The sequence below is a fragment of the Phacochoerus africanus genome, chromosome 3 (assembly GCF_016906955.1).
Source record: "Phacochoerus africanus isolate WHEZ1 chromosome 3, ROS_Pafr_v1, whole genome shotgun sequence".
NCBI lineage: Eukaryota > Metazoa > Chordata > Mammalia > Artiodactyla > Suidae > Phacochoerus > Phacochoerus africanus.
In genome coordinates, this window is record NC_062546.1 from 137,418,159 (window position 1) to 137,443,389 (window position 25,231).

The 25,231-nt window shown below is 35.2% G+C and overlaps 1 protein-coding gene across 3 annotated transcripts in view; it reads left to right on the forward strand.

The window, feature by feature from the left end:
- LOC125123244 (sodium channel protein type 2 subunit alpha) overlaps positions 1–25,231 on the forward strand; it is a 135,547-nt gene that overhangs the window by 64,915 nt on the left and 45,401 nt on the right. For 2 of the 3 annotated variants that reach the window (XM_047772778.1, XM_047772779.1), the window contains exons 6-14: positions 260–351; positions 1,214–1,486; positions 4,242–4,305; positions 6,115–6,256; positions 6,390–6,596; positions 7,944–8,231; positions 12,982–13,329; positions 16,942–17,074; positions 21,554–21,792. In XM_047772778.1, coding sequence (XP_047628734.1) covers positions 260–351; positions 1,214–1,486; positions 4,242–4,305; positions 6,115–6,256; positions 6,390–6,596; positions 7,944–8,231; positions 12,982–13,329; positions 16,942–17,074; positions 21,554–21,792 — 1,786 coding nt within the window. Of the gene's footprint in view, positions 1–72; positions 165–259; positions 352–1,213; positions 1,487–4,241; positions 4,306–6,114; positions 6,257–6,389; positions 6,597–7,943; positions 8,232–12,981; positions 13,330–16,941; positions 17,075–21,553; positions 21,793–25,231 lie in introns of all 3 variants that reach the window. The other variant, XM_047772780.1, reaches the window with a different exon arrangement.

The following is a 25,231-nucleotide window of genomic DNA, read 5'->3' on the forward strand; positions in this document are numbered from 1 at the left end:
AAGGTCTTGATGAAAGACCAACTTAGACTTAGATTTCCCTAAATTCTGAATAACTCTGATTTAATTCTACAGGTATGTAACAGAATTTGTAAACCTAGGCAATGTTTCAGCTCTTCGAACTTTCAGAGTCTTGAGAGCTTTGAAAACTATTTCTGTAATTCCAGGTAAGAAGAAACTGGTATAAGGTGGTAGGCCCCTTATATCTCCAACTGTTTCTTGTGTTCTGTTATTGTGTTTGTGTGTGAACTCCCTATTACAGATATGTGACAGAATTTGTGGACCTGGGCAATGTCTCAGCGTTGAGAACATTCAGAGTTCTCCGAGCATTGAAAACAATTTCAGTCATTCCAGGTGAGAGCTAGGTTAAACACTGAGGCTGACTTTAGCAGCATTGGTGCCGCAATCACAGCTTTTGTGCGTAAGCCTTATTGCTTGTCACCTATTGCAAATAAATTTGTAAAAAAGCAAGAATCAGTACATCACATTTTGGATGGATTTGATTCTTTGCTTTTACTAGTTGCTTTCTTTAAAATTAACTGTTCTAAATCAGCCTTTGAGTTTAACAAGTTTTTGCATGAGGCATTTGCAGTAACAGGCTACATGGTTTGCGTCCTATAACATCAAGCTTTCCGCATAGAAGCTAAACTATGAAGCGTTCAAACTGATGCAAATTTGACCAGTTAGGTTTAAAACTGCAGATAAATGAAAGAACAAGGGATAGCATGAGTGCTGCATGGGGCTCAGTTTTCAGATGTCTTCCTTTATTAACCCATACTCAAGCTTGCAGAATTCACAATAACTCCATAATTCAGTGACTTCAAGATTTCTTATTTATTCATATAGATTTTTCTAAAATTAATAAGAGGTTAGGGAGTAAGACATCTGCAAATAAAAGCAAAATATTTACACAAGGTTGATATTTAAGCATGAATAACAAAACCATTTCTTTTGCTCTCCTTAGAGAGTACTTAGAAATACACTTTTGGTTTATTTCCATTCACAGTTTTCTAATGAACATACAAATTCTGCTTTCATTCATTTTCACCAGCTAGCAGGCTTTTCATGAAAATGTTATTCAATCACCAACATTAAACTAATATTGTTGGCATTCTGCATGACATCTTTATTTTCCAGGACAAGCTCATGATGTTTTTGTCTGTAAAGTAGCTGCTGAATAGTATATTTAAGTTCCTCCTTTTGATTTTATTTGTAGGCCTGAAGACCATCGTGGGGGCCCTAATCCAGTCAGTGAAGAAGCTCTCAGATGTAATGATCCTGACTGTGTTCTGTCTGAGCGTGTTTGCACTAATAGGATTACAGCTGTTTATGGGCAACCTACGAAATAAATGTTTACAATGGCCCCCAGATAATTCTTCCTTTGAAATAAACATCACTTCCTTCTTTAATAGCTCATTGGATGGGAACGGTACCACTTTCAATAGGACAGTGAGCATGTTTAACTGGGATGAATATATTGAAGATAAAAGTAAGACATATTCTTAACCTTTAAGTTGTTTAGTACTTCAAATATTAAAAATATATGTAGTGAAAATTGTCTCAATTTCAATGTGAACCAAGTGACTTAGACCAATTTAAGATAATACACGTGATGCAGAAATCAAATGATATCTTATTCCTTTTTCCTTATCTGTCAATCATCATGATAAAAGTTACCACTTGAAAATATGTCCTTTTCCCAAACCAGTGTTGAAAGTAGTACAATATAATGGTGTATAAACAAAACTATTTGTTTGGTAGGCATTGATCAGGAGTTTTCAGTCATTTTAATAAATAAATCAGTTATTTAAACTATTTGGTGTAGTTTGCTGAAATGGATTGTTAAGAAGACTGGGGAAAAATAATTTGGCTGTATTTGACTCAGTATATGTATTGAGTACATATGCTGTATCTGGAAATAGAGAAACCATTTACCAAGATAAAATCTGAATTTTTGTACTCATTAGAAAGTTAAGCAACCTCAGTCCAGCAAGTCACTTATCGATGAGAAAGGATAATCTCAAAACTGACCTCTATAATATTCTAATGTATCTCTTTGGTATCAATCATCGTGTTAGAGTTTTTTATTGGTAAAGTTTGATTTTATTTTAGAGATAGGCATCAGAATATATCCAAATCCCTCCCTCCCAGATACAATTAACTCGCCAACTTCCATTGGTATCTTGATTATCAGTCCTCCACTGGGATACTTAATCTGAAGTATCTTCCATGGTTTTTAGAACCATATAAAATTTTATCACTGCTCACATTAAGATTTATACTGGAGAGATTAAGATTTACCAGACAGGGAGTTCCTGTCGTGGAGCAGTGGAAATGAATCCAACTAGGAACCATGAGGTTTCAGGTTCGATCCCTGGCCTCGATCAGTGGATTAAGGATCCAGCGTTGCCATGAGCTGTGGTGTAGGTCATAGATGTGGCTCAGATCTGGCATTGCTGTGGCTTTGGCGTAGGTCGGCAGCAACAGCTTCAATTAGACCCCTAGCCTGGGAACCTCCATATGCTGTAGGTGTGGCCATAAAAGACAAAAAAAAAAAAAAAAGAAAAAAAGAAAAAAAATTCACTGGATAAATGAATAAATAAAACAAATGATTTCATTATTTAAGGGTTTTCCGATTTATTAATGTTATAGCAGCATGGTGATAGTCTTTGCACATGAATCTTTTCTGTTTCTGATTGTCTCCTTTAGAGAGATTTTTTTTTAATAGAATTTTGGAGGGCAGTCAAAGGGTATGACCAGATTAAGGCTGGGAAGACATAGTGTCAGATTGCTCTCCAGAGAAATCATACCACTATATACTCCCTAGAGTAGTGACCATCTTACTGAAGTCTCATTAGCTTAGATAATCTTTTGGCAGAAAGAAAAGTATATCCTCTTTTAAATTATTAATGTAGAATTTATAATATATTTATTAGTGTCATTAGCAAGGTATATATTTCATGTAATGTAAATTATCTGTTGATAGTTTTACCCATCATTCTATCAGGTGATAGTATATTTGGGGAAATTCATAAGAACTCTTTAATTCATCAGGTATATTAGCATTTTGTCATTTTCGGTGAATGTATTCTCCAGCTTGTTTTTCTTTTTATTAATTGCCTTGGTGCCTAAGTAAGTTTTATTTTTAGGCAATCAAGTCATCAAATTTTTTTCTCTTATTCATATTTAAGTTTATAAAATGTTTCTGGATTCAGAGATAATAAAAATTTTCACCTAGATATTCTACATATAAAACAATCACCTATATGTTTTAGATTAAAAAGAAAACCTGTATATTTTCTAATACTGGATTTGTCTTTAAATTTTTAATCTTTGAACATCTAGAATTATTTTTTGATATGTTATGAGATAATGATCTAAAAGTTTTTGTAAAACTATGACCCAGATTGACCTTCATAATATATTAGGGTATTCCTTTAATATAGGCTTTAAGTATTCCTGAAAACTGTCAAAAAAATTTTCTGTGGGGGATATGTGTTTGTGTTTATTAATGTGTATGTGTTTTGTGTGGGTGAATATGTAAATATGTATGTTTATACATACATATGTTTTCTGAGATTGTTTGCAACTTATTTGTTATATATAAGATATTCCTTAAGAACAAAAATTAGGTATACTTAGAAAATATATACCTCCAAGGAAATGTTTACTTTGAAAGACAGTAATCAAACCAAAACTCAAAACAAAATATTTAATTACAGCATCATAGAAAGAACAAACACCTAAGGCCACTTTTCACAAGAAACTAAGATAAAATTGGTAGGAAAAAAAAAATCTAAATCTTTTTTGAGTCCAAGCAAAATGTATTTGTAAAGTAAATTGTAATCTCATGGAAATATTTAGAAGCAGCAAGTCTTTCTCTTCTCTCATTTTTTTGTGCCAAGCAAACAGCTCCAATTTGACAGCTGTTTTTTGAATTATTCCGAACAATTTGAGTTTTTATTTACAATAAATACTGATGGAGAATGCTATAATGGTTAATCCTTATAAAAAATTTCTTTTTAAAACATATTTTCTAAACATTTATTTAATCAAAATGTTTTTTGATATTTGTTTAATATCAATTATTATTAAAAATATATTCATTTATCCATATACATATTTATTATTTTATCAACTTCATTATGTTTTTTTTAAATGTAAGCTTTATTACCAAGACACAATGGCCAAAGTGTTTGAGGGTTTTTTTAATTATTCTTTCTGTTCCTTGCTCTTTTAAATAGGTCACTTTTATTTTTTGGAAGGGCAAAACGATGCTCTGCTTTGTGGCAACAGCTCAGATGCTGGGTAAGTGTTGAGTCTTAGTCCATCAGCCTCAATAACCTGCCACCTCCCACTCACCCAACTCCCGCTTGCCCCTCATTCAAAGCCCTCCATTAATTCCACTTCACACTGACTCTCAAAATAGCTGGGATAAGTGTGGATTCTCACCTCCTTCACACACTCATACGTAGCAATTATTTTTCCATGCTGGGTCACAGCTAATCTTCCAAATTAGTTCAATGAAAAATAGAAAAAAGCAGTACAAATCCATAAGAAGCTTTAAGTTAATAGAATTCATAAGCATGTCCTTTTATAAGTGTGATATTCTACATTCGCTAATGTGGTCTCCATGAAGATAATGTCAATATCTGAGGTGTAGGAGTACATGCCTAGCATATTTTAGCAAAGTGGTTAAGAGCATAGACTGGAGCATTTACATGGATTCAAACCTGGAACTCCACCATATAATGTCACCTCTGCTTGCCTTGATTTCTGCAGGCGATAAATAGATAAGAAGGTGGCTGTGAAAATTAAGTGGATTAATAAATGTATAGTTATTACAGCACTCAATAAGTCCTTTTAATTTTTATGACTGGCATCATGTGAATGCTTATAATTAAGAAATATTGGAGTTCCCGTCGTGGCGCAGTGGTTAACGAATCCGACTAGGAACCATGAGGTTGCGGGTTTGATCCCTGCCCTTGCTCAGTGGGTTAACGATCCGGCGTTGCCGTGAGCTGTGGTGTAGGTTGCAGACCCGGCTCGGATCCCGCGTTGCTGTGGCTCTGGCGTAGGCTGGTGGTTACAGCTCCGATTCAACCCCTAGCCTGGGAACCTCCATATGCCGCGGGAGCGGCCCAAGAAATAGCAAAAAAGACAAGAAAGAAAGAAAGGAAGAAAGGAAGAAAGGAAGAAAGGAAGAAAGGAAGAAAGGAAGGAAGAAAGAAAGAAATATTGTACCTGGAGCTAAAGCTAAGAAGAAAATTCAGAGAAATAGTTACCTTTCTCTATTTAACAAAACTTTAGAATCATAGAAGTCTGATGTTCTTTCTGTGGAAGAAGATATTGTGGACATCAGTAACTAAAACCTATAGCAAAATTCCCAGTGATAACAGGCTTTGCATTTGGTTCATATGACAAAGATTGTGCTGCCTTTATCTCCAGATCTCAGTAAAACAGACTGGTTTTAACTCATTGTCTATTCTGTACTAGATGCTTTGCATATGATATCTTCTTCAATGCTTGTAAGTTTGAGAGGCAGGTTCTGTTATTACCCCTTTCTTACATCCTATTTCAAGACTAGGAAGTTTGGGAAACTTGCCCAAGATATGCAGCCCAAGTGCCTGGCACAATATTGAGACCAGGTCAGCCTGATAATGCAGTTCATGCTGTAAAATCTTCACTCTGCAAACTCATTCATTCCTCTATATATGCTCCACCCATCTTTTTTTCACCCCTCTCCCCCACCGCCACATTCAACACATTTCTGCCTCCAGATATCCTCAATGAAAATCAAACTCTTCCCTATAGACTCTCTTTTGTGTTCCTTTCTACAAATCCCAAGAGATAGTAATCATATTATGATTGCTTTTATATGGAGAAATAATAAATACAGTAACAACAGAAATCACAGAGAAATCCACAAATAGACTTAGCAGATTCTGTTGTTATATTAATCAGTTCATTTAGTGCTGAACTGAACACTGGGTAAAGGGAGAGAAATCTGCTTTCCCTGGTTTCATATAAAATAGACATCGGTATCTATAAAAACAGGAAAGCCAGCCATCAAACTTGAGTTACTCACTTCCTTTCTTTCCTTTAATCTAACCACAGCCAGTGTCCAGAAGGATACATCTGTGTGAAGGCTGGTCGAAACCCCAACTATGGATACACAAGCTTTGACACTTTTAGCTGGGCTTTCTTGTCCTTATTTCGTCTCATGACTCAAGACTTCTGGGAAAACCTTTATCAACTGGTGAGAACAGATAAAATGATTGTTTGGGGAAGCATGAAATACTGAAATCCAGAGAATTGCTATAAAATACTTTATTACTTAGAGAGTGAGCTCATAACATTCTATATAAAATTTAATAAAACATCTTTTCCAGACACTACGTGCTGCTGGAAAAACATACATGATATTTTTTGTGCTGGTCATTTTCTTGGGCTCATTCTACCTTATAAATTTAATCCTGGCTGTGGTGGCCATGGCCTATGAGGAACAGAACCAGGCAACACTGGAAGAGGCTGAACAGAAAGAAGCTGAATTTCAGCAGATGCTTGAACAATTAAAAAAGCAACAAGAAGAAGCTCAGGTATAATAAGCAAGTATCAAACCCTTTTGTGTTTGTTTATCTCAATTCTCTGGCCACACTATTGAGGTCAGAGGCATTTAGCACAGAAAACTAGCAGAGGCAATTGACATTCAAAACATATCATATGAGTTTGGTAAGTGCTAGGAGCATGTTTCATTATTAGGAAATTATTATTTTGTTTTGATGATTACTTACTGTCAATAGTAATGACATCCAAACATTAAGAATTATAATTGCTTTAGTGACACTTTTCTCTCTTGTGATCCCTCATTCATTCAAACTTACACAGTAGTTACACCTACTTGCCTTCAATCAAAGTATTAATCTTCTGGGGAAGAGGAATTCAGTTATAGTTGCTTCTTCATTAGTGTCACTGGAGGTGAGAAAGATCAGAAAAGCAAAGTCAAACTGAGAAGATTATTTCATAGGATCTGGAAAGACAAAGACTTATTTGATACTTATTTTCTATTTGAAGAGTTTAAATGCAAGTTTGTGGATTGTATAAGGAAACCCCTGGTATATAAACATACTAAACCATTACATTCTTTGCCTACTACCCTGTAAATCCTATAATTTCAACTTGATGAGGCTTGAAAATAAGACAAGAATTTCTCTAATTATATTTGCTTGAATTAATGTCATTAATTCATTGCCTATACTTGGCTTTTCTTGGATGTATAGTTCTCTTTTAATACTGAGTATACTGGTTATGTAATAAATACCAGATAAATAAAATATACTGGGTGTTGTGTCAGCAACAATATTGGACACTTTATCTTTCCAACTGTACTATTGTAATTTACAAATTCATTCAGATGCCATGATCTGGGGTTTTCTTATACACAAACTATAATATATTTTTGTTGTGCATTTCTTAGTGAAATGGTCATTTTAAGTCAAAGAAAAAAGTTTATTAAAATAAAATACTTGACTGAGTTAAATTTAATACTGTACACTGGCACTAGGTCATTGTCAAGTGAAAGTGTGATTAATCAGGTTAAAATAGGAAACTCTAGTCTTAATTCTTTCCTTCTTGTGATATTTCTTAAATCACAAAAAAATCATTGTGATATTTGTCTTATTCATATTATTAGATAATTAGAAACCATAGTATGAAGCACAACTTGAAGATTTTCGTCAAAGTTACATGTATTATCTTCCACTTTTCTGTTAATTTTAATTCTTTAATTGGTATAATGACAATGCGTTGTTTTCCAAAATACAGACTAGAATGGAAAATTATTTTCAAGATAATATATTCATGATACTAAGGATAAATTAAGCAGCAACATGGATAGAATTTTTCAAAGTTTGTGCACAACTACTATTTCCCTTGGACCCTTCTAGGCAGCAGCTGCAGCAGCATCTGCTGAATCAAGAGACTTCAGTGGTGCTGGCGGGATAGGGGTTTTCTCAGAAAGTTCTTCAGTAGCATCAAAGTTGAGCTCCAAGAGTGAAAAAGAGCTGAAAAACAGAAGGAAGAAAAAGAAACAGAAAGAACAGTCTGGAGAAGAAGAGAAGGAAGATGGGGTTCACAAATCTGAATCCGAAGACAGCATAAGAAAAAAAGGTTTCCGTTTTTCCTTAGAAGGAAGCAGGCTGACATATGAAAAGAGGTTTTCCTCTCCACACCAGGTAAAATTATTAGATTGTATAAATTGCATTATATAACAAACATATTTTTTAAGATATGCCAGAGTTTGATTAGAGATAAAACTGCCCTCCTCCTGGATGGCGCAGTACTTTCAGAATGGCTCTGATCACTGAGTGTTTTGGTTATCACCTCAAAGAATTTGTGGATTTTACAACTTTTTGGAATTCCAGGAAAGTATTTTTAGAGCACAGATCTTGCTGGGCTTGGGTAGGCTTTTGATTTTGAGATTTTGTTAAAGACTCATAAGCATCTCAGGGCAGTTTTCCCCATGAGGAATAATCAGCAGATGGTTCTCCTCCCTTTTTAGCTGTGGGCCTGGACCCAGTGAACTGTGGATTTTCTGAGTGTCAAGTTCCTAGAAGTGAAGAATCAAATCTCTCAGACCATCTGTGTGGATGCTCCTATCCATGTGCGAACTTTATATGAAGTGTATTCTTCATTTTCTCATTTTAAGAAAAATTTTTCTAGAAGTGTAACCAAAATTTTTAGGTGGATGTGCACTGAGGAAGTGCCACTACAGTTGTGTTTAATTGCGCTTGATGATCTATGTCGCATGTTTAAGGAGACTTGCATTGAAAGAATATCTTGACTTATACAGTCCAGAAAATGTTCTCTAGATGCTTCTGGCTTATGTACAAACACACACTGCTGAGACTTTGAAATTTAGGATCCTTAATTGTCTTTGATATTACCAAGAGAATTACCAGAAGTACAAGTTCTCAGTAGTGAAACCTTCATGTCCATACAGTTAACAGTAACAACTTGGACACTGATAGCAGTGCTAACAGCTAACACCTACGTGGTACATTGCTACTTGAAGTATAAATTCTTTTAGGTCCCTCACTACAGCTCTGGGGAGGTACTATAATCTTCATTCCCAATCTGCAGATGTGAAGAGAAGGGGAAGGCAGGTATTCTTTTTTGAGTGCCTCTTTTGTGTTTGGAATTCTTTTTATTCTATCATAATTAATGTTAACAGACCTGCATATTATCATTTTCACGGTTTTTTAGGCTCAGTGAAGTTAAATAACTGCCACATAGCTATTAAACTTTGGGATGGCGTTCAGATTTGACCTAATACTGAAACCCTTGAACTTTCCACTGTATCGAGCTGACTAGAAATAATATCTTTAAAAAAAACCTAAGAAACTGCTAAGGAAATTTACAATTTGATTTCATTTAAAGGATATATGTATATATATATGCTCTTTGTACATTTCATAGTATACACAGCCACATAACCTTATGTTTAATATGTATAAAATTTTTATCGATCAGCCTTATTCATTCCAGTCCAGGGAACATTATAAGATAGAATAAATTAAAGGATTAGTGGGGTTGAATTCAAATTTGAAATAGAATTTGTTTTTATAACATTTACTCATCCTTACTCATGTTGTCAATCATTATGATTCTGTTAGTGGAGACATTAATCTTAATAAATGTGAATTAAAAAAATCAAATCCACTTTTTATAGCATTGGTCATTTTGAAGGAAGAAAAAAGGGGAAGGAGGGAGGAAAGACAGAAATTGGTTACGTGAGGAAAAACTACCCAACTTTGAAACTGCAGATCAACAGATACCGAAAACAGTCACTGTGATTTAAGCTTTATTTCAAATCCGATAGAACTAATTCTAGGCAAAATAATAAAGCCTGAAAATGTTAGGCTCTGTCCTACCTTTCTCTGTAAATGTTATTCAAAGACATAACATTTTCCCCATCCTGTCTTTTTGAATCCTCTACTTTCTAACTAATTGGGCCTTACAGGTGACCTCTGACTAATACAACATGTAGTATCTGGCTCAAATTGATACTTGTTTTTGAAGTGGTATTTGTATAAAAATAGAAAAAAGAAATTTTCTATCCAGTAAAGAAGTATTGAAACAAGTAACTAAGAAGATGGAGAGGGCACTGCAGAGACAGAAACAGAGAGAGAGGTAAAGGGAGAGAAAGAAAAGGAGGGGGAGACAAAGGATGCTGAAATCATACTAATCCCACTTCTCAAGACCCTGTAAGTAATACTGAAAATAGCAAGTCAAGTATTAACCAGGGTACAGTGATGAAAAGTCCATAGCTTTTCTTAGATATTTCAAGGACCCAAGACCACAAAATACTAAAAACTGCTGTTTTATAGTATGATAGAAAGGTGATTGTGTTGGCAACCATTTCTACTTTTGTATGGAAAAAATATAATGTACACTTTTAGCATAAGGTTACCATTTTCTCAGTAGAATAGGTGGATTTCAAGAAATATTTTTCAGACCTCAGTATGACTTATTAGTGTGGGAGGAGGGAAAGAAGGAAGTTAAGAGTACAATTTCTAATCATGTCTCAAGACAATCTGGATATTTTATTTTGAAACCTTTATAAAATATTGTCGACCTTCTTAAGTTATTATTTCCCTCCATATTTGGGACAAACCAAATTTAGAGATCCATTTAATATGACAGATTTTTCTTGCTATCCATCCTCTATTTGTGGCACAGCATTTGATTGCTATTGATTTATATAATTAATATAAGCAGAGAAAATTCATACTAGCAGATGGAAAATAATCATTTTTTATATGGCTGCCACATGTAAACTATGCTTCGAACTTTGAGAAACATTGTGTGCAATTTTATAACTTATTTCTCTTCAGTCCTTCTACTGGCTTTAATTGAGGGGAGTTCTTGAAGTTAAAATATAAACTCTTACTAAGAGTAGTACATATACATAATTTCTACTTTATTTCTTATTGTCAAGCATTTCCTGTCTGCCTTTCGTTTTGAGGTAATGACAACCTGTAGGTCACAAATTCTCTATTACATCATTACAGCTAATTCGAAGTCTTCTGTGAAAAAAGAGAAAGGAGACATGAAAGAAATTGGGTAGTGGAGGAAAGGTTTAAAAAAAAATACTTAAATGAGAGTTCCCTTGTCATGCAGCAGGTTAAGGATCCAGCACTGTCACTGCAGCAACTTGGGTTCCTGCTGTTGTATGGGTTCAATTCCTGGTCTAGGAACTTCCGCATGCCATGGGTATGGTCAAAAAAAAAGAGAGAAAGAAAGAAAAGAAAAAAAAATACTTACATAGAAAACAATAAAAGAAAATTAATTTTACTAATGAAGTTATTAATAGGATGAAAATATGTGAGTACAGGAAAAGAAGAAAATGAGTTCTGATGGGGGAGCAAATCCGTATTCTTAAATGTGTTTCTTTCTGTAAATAATGAATAAAATCACATAACATAAGGTTTAAATGATGTTTTGTAGATGTCTGTAGACATTATTGCAAGAATCATTCTTTAGGTAAAAAGTAAATGCACACTTATTAGTCAGGGAATGTAAAAATATATAGATAAAATAATAATTTTGTTACTGTAAATCCTTTGAGAGAAACTAGTAATGTTTAAATGATGAAGTTGGTACTCTATTAATAATCAAAGGATTTCAACTTTGGAATCATAGGAATCCAAAGTCAGCTAAAGTAAAAAAGAGGATCAGCTCATACAAATAATATCGATGAGTAGCTTTAGGCATGGCTGGATCAGAAGGGCTCAAAACATATTATTATGGCCAAGTAGTTTTCCATGTCTCCAGGTTCTTCTAATATGCTGATAAGATGCCCACTGTAGCTCCAAACTTATGTTCAATATTTTTAGCAATCCCAATTGAAAATGTACCTCTATCCCAACAATTGCGAAAGAAAGAGGTCACTGTTATCGACCAAGTAGGGTCCCCTACCCACCTTTCAACCATTCTCTATGGCCAGAGGCATCGAATACACTCACTGGCTAGGCTTGGATTGTGGTCTTGCCGGGGGGCATTTCTTAGAGATAATCAGGATGTTGTCAATAGAAAAAGGACAACTAGATATTGGACAAACAGAAATAAGTGTTCATTACAGTGCTGTTATAAAAGTAGACTAGTGATAAATAGGAAGTGATTCATTGTGCTCCATGCTGCTATGCTTTAGAACAAAAGTAAACTAAATGATGGCAGTGACATTGTAGCCATCTGGAAAATTGTTAAATGATTGTGAACAGATACTTAGTGAAAACCAGGTTTTTATAAATAAGGTGCTCTTCAGATTTCTTTAGACAGACAGAAGAGTGAAAATCATGGGATGAATCATATAGTTCTTTCAGCTTGATTGGTTTAAATTATTCATGAGGAGCTTATAAAATACATGAAGGGAAGAGGGAAGCTGCTTCTTGTACTGTAATTAAACAGACCTACCAGCAAGATTGATTTTATTTTCCTCTGTAGTGAGATCTGCCTCAGGGTGTGGTCACTAGTGAGCTCTTACTATTGTGTTTTGGCTTCAGAGAATCAAAATATAGTTGTGTACTTAATTGGTTCTCATTGGATTATTATATGAGATTAACTTCTAGAGAAGGATCTAGCAAAAATTTCAGTTCCAGGTGACAGAAATGAGACAAAACACTCTTGAGGGGTACTTCTGACTATCTGAAGTCACAGATAAAGTAGAAGAAAATGGTAGAAAATGAGAGCTCAGAAGATGAAAATGAAGGAGGGGAGAAAAGGGGAAAACAAAACAAAGAGCTGAACCTAGTAGAAAGTGAGCCCCACCAGCAGTTACTTCAGGAGCCCTTGATCCCACCTGTACAATGGCTTATCTTAGGTGTGTCAACAAATATGAAGCAATGAGTGCATGCTCATCCTTTTCAAGATACCAGAACTTAATCCTGTGCATCTGTTTTTTGTTTCCTTTCTTGTTATTTATAGTCTTTATTGAGCATCCGTGGCTCCCTTTTCTCTCCAAGACGCAACAGTAGGGCTAGCCTTTTCAGCTTCAGAGGTCGAGCCAAGGATATTGGCTCTGAGAATGACTTTGCTGATGATGAGCACAGCACCTTTGAAGACAATGACAGCAGAAGAGACTCTCTGTTTGTGCCGCACAGACACGGGGAGCGGCGCCACAGCAACGTCAGCCAGGCCAGCCGTGCCTCCAGGGTGCTCCCTATTCTGCCCATGAACGGAAAGATGCACAGCGCTGTGGATTGCAATGGTGTGGTCTCCCTGGTCGGAGGCCCTTCTGCCCTCACATCTCCTGCTGGGCAGCTCCTGCCAGAGGTGAGGCCCCCGAAACTTGCAGCTGTTGGCAAGGGAGCCATGGCTGGTGCAGGCGAGAATGGTTTTCCACATGTACGAATTTTATTGAGTCTGTTGTTCAAAGGCCAGGGGTCAGTTCAAAGAAGCTATGAACTCACTTTGTCAAATTGTTCCATTCAGACTCTTTTAGAAATGAATGAAAAACATAAGTAGGGGGAGTTCCTGTTGTAGCTCAGCAGAAAAGGAACACAGCTAGGATCCATGAGGATGCAGGTTTGATCCCTGACCCCACTCAGTGGGTTAAGGATCCCCTTGCCCTTGCTGTGAGCATGGTGTAGGTCATAGACATGGCTTGGATCCAGTGTTGCTATGGCTATGGCATAGGCCATCAGCTGTAGTTCCGACTGGACCCCTAGCCTAGGAACTGCCATATGCTGAGGGTGTGGTCCTAAAATGGAAAAAAAAAAAAGAAGAAGAAGAAGAAGCCACTCAGGGTACCTGGTAAAGTCATGTACTGTAATTATTTGAGCAGATTTCAATTTTTATATTACTGTCATGAATTTTTAAATAAACTTAGTAGCCCTAAATCATACATATGGAAGAGGGTTTCAACTAAATACCAGACACTTACAGGCATATATTATGGACATTTCTTTTGAGAAACATAAGGTGCTTTTAAATTTTGGTATTAAATAAGATTTCATTTGCCGACATAAAGGTATTCTGGAAATGCCATTTGGTTGTACTTTATAATTTGCTGATATTATTAAAATCTTTATATGATTTTTTTGTACACAATTCTATTCATTATAGTTGGAAGAACTCTTTAAACCACATTAAAATCATTTGGCATTCAGCTTTTAGTCCCCTAATATAGGAGCTTCTCACCTTGGATGATAGAAATAATCACTGATCTTCTTCACTTCTTCACATGGCCTCTCCCTCCACTTTCTCCCAGAGAAATGTCCAAGTATCCTGGAGTCAGATATCAAATCATGAAAAAAGTAGAACTTTGTTGTGAAAGAACCTGGAAGAATGCCAAGAGAATATCAACTTCTCTTAAAAAAAATGATAGCTAATTATGTAACAGATACTGTCCAGAACACTTTACATGCATTAATTCATTTAATCATCATAACAGTCCTTTATCATAATTACTAACATTAACACCAATTTTTCAGAGGAAGAAACTGAGGCCTGTGAGTGGTGGAGCTAGGATTTTACCCTAGGTATGCTGGCTACTATCTACATTCTATTCATATTGAAATATTATCTCCCATTAATTTAAAAAAATATTTTCTTAAATGGAAAAGAAGAAATGACTAAGGAAACGCTTTCATTTTAACCAGTGATTCTTAGAATATATTTCATCTTCAGACTACTTACATCAGAATTCCCTAGGATACTACTTAAAATGGAGATTCCCCATTTCCCCCTCTCTGAACCCCTGGAAACCACCATTCTACTCTCTGCTTCTCTGAGTTTGATGACCAAAGGGTCCAAAGTTCAAACTATGCAAAATAAATACATTCTGGAGATTTGCTATATAGCATAGTGTCAAGAGCTAAAAATACTAAATTGTAAACTTAAAATTCACTGGGAAGGTAGATCTTATTAAGTGTTCTTACCCTAAATAACACAATGACAATGATGAAATGGGTGGAAGGAAACTTTAGAAAGAGATGGAAATGTTTATGGCCGGATGGTGTATAGTTATCCTCAAACTCATCAGATTGTATACATGAAATACATACAGCTTTTTACATGTCAATAATTCCTCAATAAAATGATTTAAAGAAAAAATGGGGATTTCCAGGCCCATCCAGACTTACTCAGACCAAAAGGCTAGGAGAAAAAGGTCATGGATTTCTTCTCTACTAACAAACATCCCACATGGTTCTTACACATAATAAGGTGTGAGTATCACTGATCTTTATACAAGTTAATTTTGCAAACAAAAACAAGACCATAACTTGTTTACATAAATACAAAGAGAATGTCAGAAAATGTTTAGCATTTATCAGTAATTACCACAAAACCCCTGTCCTGTCAGAGAGGGTAGGATAAATCTCTGACAGCAAGCTGGGGCTGTTTGAAACAAAGGCTAATGTGATTGCTATTTCCTGCTGCCTCATATCCATCCTTCGGTGTTGCTCCAGTGCTATGAAGCAGGGCCCTTCACTGCAGTGCAGCCAAAGCTGAAAGTGCAGACCAGAGAAAGGACTTTGTGAGACTATGGAAGGGAAATGAGAGCAGAAGTAAACAACTACAGGCAAATGCCACCCTCCAAGCACATAATATACTGCACTTTACTCCTAAATTCGGTGAAAGCAATTTAACTTAAGAATTTCCTTGCTTGGTAATATTATTAGTAGTTTTGGAATCTAACTCTCAAAATTGACATATCTAGGATTACACATATAATTTTGTATAGAGCAGAAGGGACTAGATGACCTTTACGTGACCCTGTTTTTTCCTTCAAACTTTGCCTTTCTCTGATGGGGCAAAATATTTTAAATTCTGAGAGACAACTTTTTGACTTAACTTTAGTTTCAGAGAGGGGTTATTTCTTTTCTCACTAATTTTACTTTTCTTTCATAGTAAAATTAATTAATTCTAGACTGACCTAAACGAATATTTATTTCCATTAATGACAATCATCTTAATTGAGTGGAAACTCTGCTTTTGAATATATATGTATTAGAAGTATGCAGGTTAATAAAAATAATATTAATTACTCATAGCACAATAAAGTAGATGAATAGGACTCATATTACTCTTTTAGAAATAAGGAAAATCCTCAGAGAACTAAAAGTGACTTCTTATTTACTATTAACACTCACACCTACATTTGAGTTTTGCCCATTTTTTCATGTAATAATCAACTTCATTGTTTGAGCTCTTGAAATAGGAACAAATTTCTGCCCATGTTGACATTCTGGTGAGTTTATTTTGGAAAAGAAAATTACCAAGTCAATGTATCATTGCTAAAGATCAAAGACCCCCCCAGTTTGATTTTTTGCCTTAAATTAGAGTTTCAATTCCAATAATGAGTTGTTTTGTGGGTGGAGTTGTCTTGTAAGTGTAAAACAAAGTTATAGATGAGTTCTAAAATTTAGTTTTATTATTAAGGATGTTGGAAAATGTTACTTGTCTATAATGAAAAAAGCATTTTACAGATGGAATTCACATTTTAGCAGGACTTACTAATGCATTATTAAGGAAAACTTAAATATAATTTTCATACATTAGACCACATGAATATATATATTTAACTCAACCTGTGAATAAATCAAGGAACGATATGTTTCAGTCTGGAGTTCTGCACAAGATTGGCTAAAATGTTACAGAGTTATCTATTCAGTAATAGGTATGATCCCTCCAGCCCAAAGCTCCAAGATGGAGGAACTGGAAAAGTCCATCTTGATCACAAGCCCAGGTATCCCTGAAAGCTGAGAATCTGATGGGCTTTTGAACACTTCCCAAGAATGATGATTCCAGCAATGTCTTAATGAGCTGTTCACATCTGAGAAAGCATGGTGAATATTTAGTCAAGTAACCCATATTACAGGAACACTTTGGATTTCGCTGGCCTTAAAATAATAGTTATTTCATATGAAATTTTATTTTTAGGGCACAACTACTGAAACAGAAATAAGAAAGAGACGGTCCAGTTCTTATCATGTTTCTATGGATCTGTTGGAAGATCCTACAGCAAGGCAAAGAGCAATGAGCATGGCTAGTATTTTGACCAACACCATGGAAGGTATGTCAAAAGTCTACAGCATAATTACTTGGTAATGCTTTGGTAATGATTAAAAAAACTTTTATAAATTCCAAGAGAATTCTTTCTGACTTGATACCATGTCATCGTTATGTCTTTTTCTAAATAGAAGTAAAATCCATGCGCAACATATGGATTCTGTTGTCTCATATAGATTTTTACATTTAGCCTCCAGGAAGCTACTAAAGTCAAGGAATACTTGGAATACTATGTTAGTAGATTAAGTTCAACAGCTGAATCTTGTTATATGTATTACAGTGATGATAAATGCTTATTTTTATAGTGATGCTAACCCATTTGAATTATATTAACTGCTTGATATTCAAGCTATAAAATTGTTTGATTTAACCAGAAGTATAAATGAAAAAACAGGAATTAGGGTTTGATATTAACCTTTATGGAGGAGTTTTCAAATTTTGTAGAACTACTTTTGCCTCTCTCTGACCAGAGTATTATAATATCTCAGCTTTCTCTTTAGTTGAAGATTGTATTTAAATAGTTAATATATTGTTTAGAGGTCTGGATCTTATAATGCCAAAATAAAGACTTTGGGGACAGCTTGATCTGTGATCAATTATTGGTTCTGTTAGTTTGTGGATCTACACTTCCATTTCTTCATCAGTAAAGTGTGAATAATGACACTTAGAATTAGCTTGTAAAGATTAAACAAGGCCTCATACATAAAGCACCTATGTACCTGGCATGTAGAAGGCATCAGTAAATATTATTATTAATTATTCTATTGTTTTGTTAATTCACATATTTGTTCCTTTCCATACTGTACTTGAATTCAGACATCAACTATCAACTTCAACTACTTAGAAAATATTTTCATAAAAAATAAATTCTATCCACCTCCTTTGCCCTTCTTTCCCCTTCTTTCCCTTTCTCTTTTATAACCCCTTCATTTTCTTCCCCTTCCAAGTGTGTGAGTATGTGGACGTCCTTAGATATGTCTGAGGAAAAAGAAAGATGGAGAATGGGAAAGAGCGCAAGCATGCACTCACACTCATGCCTTTCCTACTACTAGTTATAATTTCTCTTGTTATTGGATAGATTCTTGGAATATTTTTCCAGTCTTAATGCAAAGATCCCATGATACTAATATCAGTACCAAAAAGCCTAAAAGTCACAGCTAGAAAAATCTCGCAGTGTTGATGGCTGTATATATCACAGCCATGTCAGTTACAACAGGGCCCAGTTTTCATAATGTCCTAATGCAATATCAGAAATCTTTTCACTGATTTCTATGGAATATTAAACTCAGTACGTTCTTCCCCAACCTCGCCTGCGTTAGCTTGCACTCCCTCTTCCCCCCCAGCTGCCAGTAGCTTGCTCCTCCCTATCCCTCCAGGTAAATCTTTTGAAGATTCTCTGCTCTTCTGCTCCTTCCATAGCAAAACCACTGAGAGGAAGCTGCCAGTGGTTCTGCTACCGATGTCAGCAGCATGTCTGCTCCCTAAAGCAAGAAGTAGAGAAGGAGACAGGGTAAGTCTAAATGAACAGTCCTACTTTGCACTTCTGATAGCATTAAGTTTGAGCTACATTAAGAAATTACTTAAAAGACATCAACTCATCACAAGATTGGACTTGTCCATTAATTAAGATATGGAGTGTAAAAAAATGAATTCACCCTTCATGAATATGTGTCTCGTGGAGTTACTTAGAATGAAAAGGCTGCCTAGAAATAACTTAGGAAACAGAAGATTGAGTGTTTGTTTTAATATCTGCAGAGCTTTTAACTTTATATTTTTATGAGGACCAGTGGCTGAGTTTTCATTCTGTTTTTCATTGGTTATATAGAATGAAAATCATACTTTTTTTTATTCAACACTTGGAATGTGACATTGATCAAGACTTGCTATTAGTAATACATAGCATATACATGCAACTAGAGCAGTCTTTAATATAGTTCTCTTTTGTTCCTGATAATGATGAAAAGGTGTCTTAGATTGACATAATCTGTTTATTTGGGGATCCTTTCTTATAAATCTAATCATGGTTTAGTTCACCTTTCACCTTTCCTTTTTTTGAACCAGGCTTGTTGATCCAGGCCGGCAATTTTTGTTTTCCTTCTTTAGAACTACAGCAAACTCTCTATTGTCCAGGGTAATGAGCAGCCTCCTACTTAATGAAACTGTAGGAGGTAAGCAAAAACGAATAGCTTGCTCTTCCAGTTTTTTAAATCCAAAAAGCATATGGAAATGTTTCCTGGTCACACCCTTGGGAAGGATGGTGGAAGGGTGAAGTAGAAAGAAGCACCTGAGGAACTGAGAGGAGGCAGTCAAAGGTCTAAACAGGCTGTAAATGATTCTCAGTGTGGAGAACCCAACCAGGAATAATGGAGATGTGGCTGTAGTTCTCTCCAAAGTGCGAGATTCTTTTTTTTTTTTTTTAGCATGAATAATTGAATGCTTTTACTTTAGAACTTAACAACCCCGCTCTATTTTATCCTGATGTCAAGATGAGCAACACAGGCTGAGTTTTCCTTTTGAACTTTTTGTTTTTTTTCCCACAAAGTTTCTGTTTGCTCCTCTTTATCTACTAAATCACGAGTAGCATTTAAAAAATATTTATATTGGCTGTACCTAAGCAAAGAGATTTTTTTTCAATTCTCTTTTGTTATCTATTGTAAATGATAATGTCTGTTTATCCTCAGTATAAATATGAGTTTATTTGGGAGTCTAAAAAACGAGTGCATAATGGTTATATTTGTATTTTTCTTCTGGTTTATAACTCAACTATTTTATATTGTTTACCAAATTACATAGTAAGAGAAATGGAAATAAACTCAGTACTTGAGGAATTTCAGTATCTAAAGAGACAATTGAAGAATCTACATCTAATGGAATTCTGTTAAAAATAATTAGAAAATTAATTTACTCTAAGGAAATGGTACACTTTATAATGTCAGTAGCGAATGTTTATCAGCAAAGGAAAAATCGCTACCTATGGTTGGTGTGTCCACTGAATAAACTCCCTTAAAAAGTTTAGTTCCTGGTAAACTGTACCAGGTTTGGAGGGATATTCCAGTTACCACAGTCATAATTCTAAAGTGACCAACCAGAGTCAATTGTGCTATGGATGAACAAAGAACCTTTTCCTCTATTTTAGTGCTAATAAATGGTGTTCTCATATTTGGCAGAGCAAGTAATAGAGTATGCAGCAATGGCATTGGCACAAACAGCAACTTCTGCATCTTTTCCCACTGCATAGTTAAGAGATGAACATAACCAGGAGTTCCCGTCGTGGCGCAGTGGTTAACGAATCCAACTAGGAACCATGAGGTTGCGGGTTCGGTCCCTGCCCTTGCTCAGTGGGTTAAGGATCCGGCGTTGCCATGAGCTGTGGTGTAGGTTGCAGACGCGGCTCGGATCCCGCGTTGCTGTGGCTCTGGCGTAGGCCGGTGGCTACAGCTCCTATTCGACCCCTGGTCTGGGAACCTCCATATGCCGCGGGAGCGGCCCAAAGAAATAGCAAAAAGACAAAAAAAAAAAAAAAAGAGATGAACATACCAAAGGAAGATGGTAGATCATTTCTCCCTTCCCAATTCCCCTAATTCTTTGCTGATATTTACCAAGTTTCAGTATTTTGAGTATCACCTTAAAGATCTGTGCATTTCTATTTTTCATCTCCTACTATTTAGCTGAAAATTTCCTGAACTCATGGTACTTTTTTCTTAAATAAATTTATTTTAATGTGCAATTTTATATCATAGGTTTGGTATTATAATTTTACATTTTAATACATTAAAATAAATGCATACCATGAAAATTTATGAATTCTACATATGTTACACCTTATATCCTCTTGTATTTTACCAGTACTACACAAGTCCCATTTTGTGAAACAGTGAAGATCTGTTTCTTAGGTGGATATTTCCTCTTCTTTTGTGCCCTCTAGTTAAATAAAGAAATGTAGAGAAAAGGAATCTTGTTGAGTTTAATATACAGGCCTATATCTAAGTGAGCTTAACTAGAAACTTTTTAAGACTGGTGACACTGACAAAACTACATCGTTAAAATAACCAAAGAACATATCTAATCCAAGAAACTAAGATTCAGCATGACTAATATTTTTAAGACATCTAAAAGGAGTTCTTTAATAATATAATATCTAGCTATATCTGAAGCATAGATGAGCTTGAAGTATATTTTACACAAGTCCTTCCCATTAATTTCTGAAAAACTTGAAGGTAATTATTAGACAGCTTAATATTGTAGATAGGATCTTGGAAACCATGTTTAGCCAAGATTAATTCGGAAAGTTTACTAGCCTTTCTGTGCTCATACTTTTTAATGGCAGCTAATCCATGATAAGTGCTTTCTTCCTCCACCCTCAGATTAACCTATTGTGCCTTTTTATGACTTAAGATTTTTTAAAAATTACTTTTAGTTTAAACCAAGGCTGTTTAATAGGAAGTAATCAGTTTTCATAAGTATTCTAACTTTTTTCTTCCAGAACTTGAAGAATCCAGACAGAAATGCCCACCCTGCTGGTATAAATTTGCTAACATGTGTTTGATTTGGGACTGCTGTAAACCATGGTTGAAGGTGAAACATCTCGTCAACCTGGTCGTAATGGACCCTTTTGTTGACCTGGCCATCACCATCTGCATTGTCTTGAATACCCTTTTCATGGCCATGGAGCACTATCCCATGACAGAGCAGTTCAGCAGTGTGCTGTCAGTTGGGAACCTGGTAAGGCTCACTGAGGATTCCTCTACCCATTGAAAGAATTCATTATAACCTTAGTGAATTTCACATATCACTTTCAAATTAAATATGATTTAATTGGCCATGTATCCTGGACAGCAAAGTTTATCATCAATTTTTTTTTTAATTTTACAGCTGCACCTACAGCATATGGAAGTTCCCTGGCCAGGGGTTGAATTTGAGCCATAGCTGCAACCTATGCAACAGCTGCAGCAATGCCAGATCCTTTAACCCACTACACCAGGACGGGATTGAACTCACACTTCAATAGGATTCTTAACCCACTGCACCTTGGCAGGAATTCCTAGCATCACTTTATAACTAAAACATATTGCTACAGTTAAACAATGGAAAAGATACAAAGATTTTTGTGTATGGTTTGATTTATAATTAAATTTAAATTGCTCATTCATTAAAAAGATTATTATGAATTATGGAGGACATAGGTCTATGATAAAATCCAGAGGTGCTTCTCAGGTATTTAGAATAGATTCTTTAGATATGTCTACATCTGCTAAACAAATATAAAATATGCTAAGTAAGATCATTTTGAAATATCATTTTTGCAATACCTGAAGACAGATTTTTAAGGGTGGAAAGGTCATATAGAGAGTATTATTTCTGTTTGAATTTGTCCTACAAATTTAGGAATTTATAAATGATTAATTTTGCATATATTTTTACTTAAATTTTTGTATTAACATTCATAGATACATGATAGAATGATAGAAATGGAAGTAGAGTGGTCTTTTACAGAGAAACAAAATGAATAAATTCAGGCAACAAACATATATTGATATCAATATAAGAGATTTATTAACTTTTCTTGAACTTCCAACTTGATAAATGAAAATATAAACAGGTTGTATATTGATAGTAAATAATATATCCTGAAGTATAACACAGTATTTTTAGGCTTTGAAGTAACCAACTATTTTTTTAATTATAATATAGATAGGTCTTAACTGACAAAGTTTACATATATATGCTGACCACTTATTTTGACTAGACAGTGTAATAAATGATTTACATAATATCCCTTTCTCTAGGTTCTCACATAGTCAGTTCTAAGGTAAATACCATGAATGTCTCTGCATTTTACCACTGGGGAAAACTGTACTCATGAGAAATTGGCAGAGCAATTGGAAACTCTGAATACTACATTAGAGACCCTAAAAGATATTTCAGAGACTGCTTTTAGCTGTGGCCAAAAATCACAGAGCTTTAGGAAAGGACAATAACATTATCTTGTCGAAATTTTCACATACATATGAATTGCTTCACCAATATCTATAAAAAGTGAGCAAGGGATGAAAGAAAGCTTTATGATGGTGGATATTAGGAAACAGCTTAAATGGGCTTAAGCAAAAATAGAGGTAATTCATTACTTCAAGTTACTAAAGTTCCATGTGTTAATCTGACTAGATTCAGATTCTCAATCAATGTCATTGGTAGTTAGCTTCTTGCCAACTTTTTCTTAATATATTTCTTTCATCTCTGGCTGGGTATTCAATCGATGGCAGAGTTCTACCAACTTTTATCCTACTGATACAGCTCCTGGGATTGTGCCTCCCAACTAGTAGTTTTACCAAAAGCCCAATAGCTGAGTATCATATGCCTGTTTGGAATAACATGACCATTTCTAAACCAGTCAGTTAATCTCATTCTAGGGTTAGAAGGCCCTATTTGGACAAACCAGAACCATGTCTTATCACTAGAGACAGTAAATGAATGCAATTATGAAGAAAAAGAAATAGGTCTGCCATTACTAGAAAAAGAGAGAGTGGATGCTGGAAAGACATAAACAAGTGGACAGTTCAAAGTGGGACTTATGTGTTAAGGAAAATAAGATTTGTACTTGAGGTGAATCATAGAATAGTAGAAAATATATGGACAGAATTCACATTCTTCTTGAGTTCATGTGGAATATTCCCCAGGATGAGCTATAGGTTAGGTCATAAAACAAGCCTCATTAAACTTAAAAAGATTGAAATTATCTAAAGTACTTTTTTGCACAAAAAATGAAATCATAAATCAATAAACAGAAATAAATTTGGCAAGTTGATAAATATGTGGAAATTAAAAACATGCTTATAAGTAACCAATGGGTTAAAGAAGAAATCACATACATGGGTGAATTTCCACTTGAATATTCAATAAATATTTGGAAAAATTAGCAAGACTCTCATGTTTCTGAGTTGGCTACTGAAGTAGAGCATCACTCCATTTACTAAATTAGCAAATATCAGAAGAAGCAAGGTTGTGCAGAGAAAGTAGTAAAATGAATTTTGGACCTGTTGAATTTGAGGTGCTTTTGAGATAATTATCCAGTGAAGGTGCTAAATAGGGGGAAAGGGATGCCGTTCTGGAACTCAGAAGGTATTCTTGAATGGAAAAATAAATCCCAAAATGTAAATTAATTGTAAGAGGAAAATAAGAGTAAGAAGGTCCAGGACAGAAAGACGTTTGAAGAAATCCAGTGTTGAATAATTTGTTGGAGGGAGAAAAGCAACTGAGAAGTATCCAGGGAGGTGTGGCTCACTGAAGCCAGGACAGAAAATATATTAAGAAACAAGAATAGAAAAAAATGTGAAAAAAATCCCAAAGAGGCAAGTGAGAGAACTACTAAAAATTTCAATTGAATTTAGCAATGGTGATGTTAGTTACATTGGTGAAATTGGTTAAAGCAGTTTGTGTTGACTAGCAGCTCATGGAGTAAATTAAAGAAATAGAACTAGCGAATATGGACAAGTACTCAAACTCTTAAAGAAGCTGTGCTATGAAAAGAGGACTGATGGTGGTAGCTAACAGGGGAAGCAGAATGCAAGGAGAGTTTCTTTTTGAAGCTGATGGTAGTTTTAAGGTGGAGAGGAACAGAGTATCTGTTGGTGCCTGTAAAATCCTAACAGGAAACAGTCAGTAGCAGGAAGAGGTTGAAATTACAGGTTCGTCGAGAAAGTGGATTCTTCAAGAAGTCCAGAGGAGATACATAATGCAACTGCAGAAATTACAGAAAGCAGGGACACATCTTTCATTTTCAACAGGAATAAAAAAAGCAAAGTGTGGTGTGGATGTAAGTTATTTGTAGGCAGAAGGAAACTAAGTAAGTTCAGGTTGGCTGACTTCCATTACCTCTGAGATGCAAAAGTACAGAGAGTGGAGGATAAAGAAAAACGTTTGAAGACACATGGAGGAGGAAATTTAAAATAGTTGTAGAGAAAGAAAATGGAGAGTGCTGCTTCTCTTTGGCCAGGAAAATAAAAACTGTTTTAAAAAGCATCCTTAACATCCATAGCACTAGTGGTGACCTTGTTTACTATAGCTAGTATGGAGACTTCTTAGCACTGCAAGGCCATGGGAGGGGATGAAACTATTAGGTAATCATTTGGTGAGTTTTTGGAGTGCTGGGGAGATCAGAGGCAGA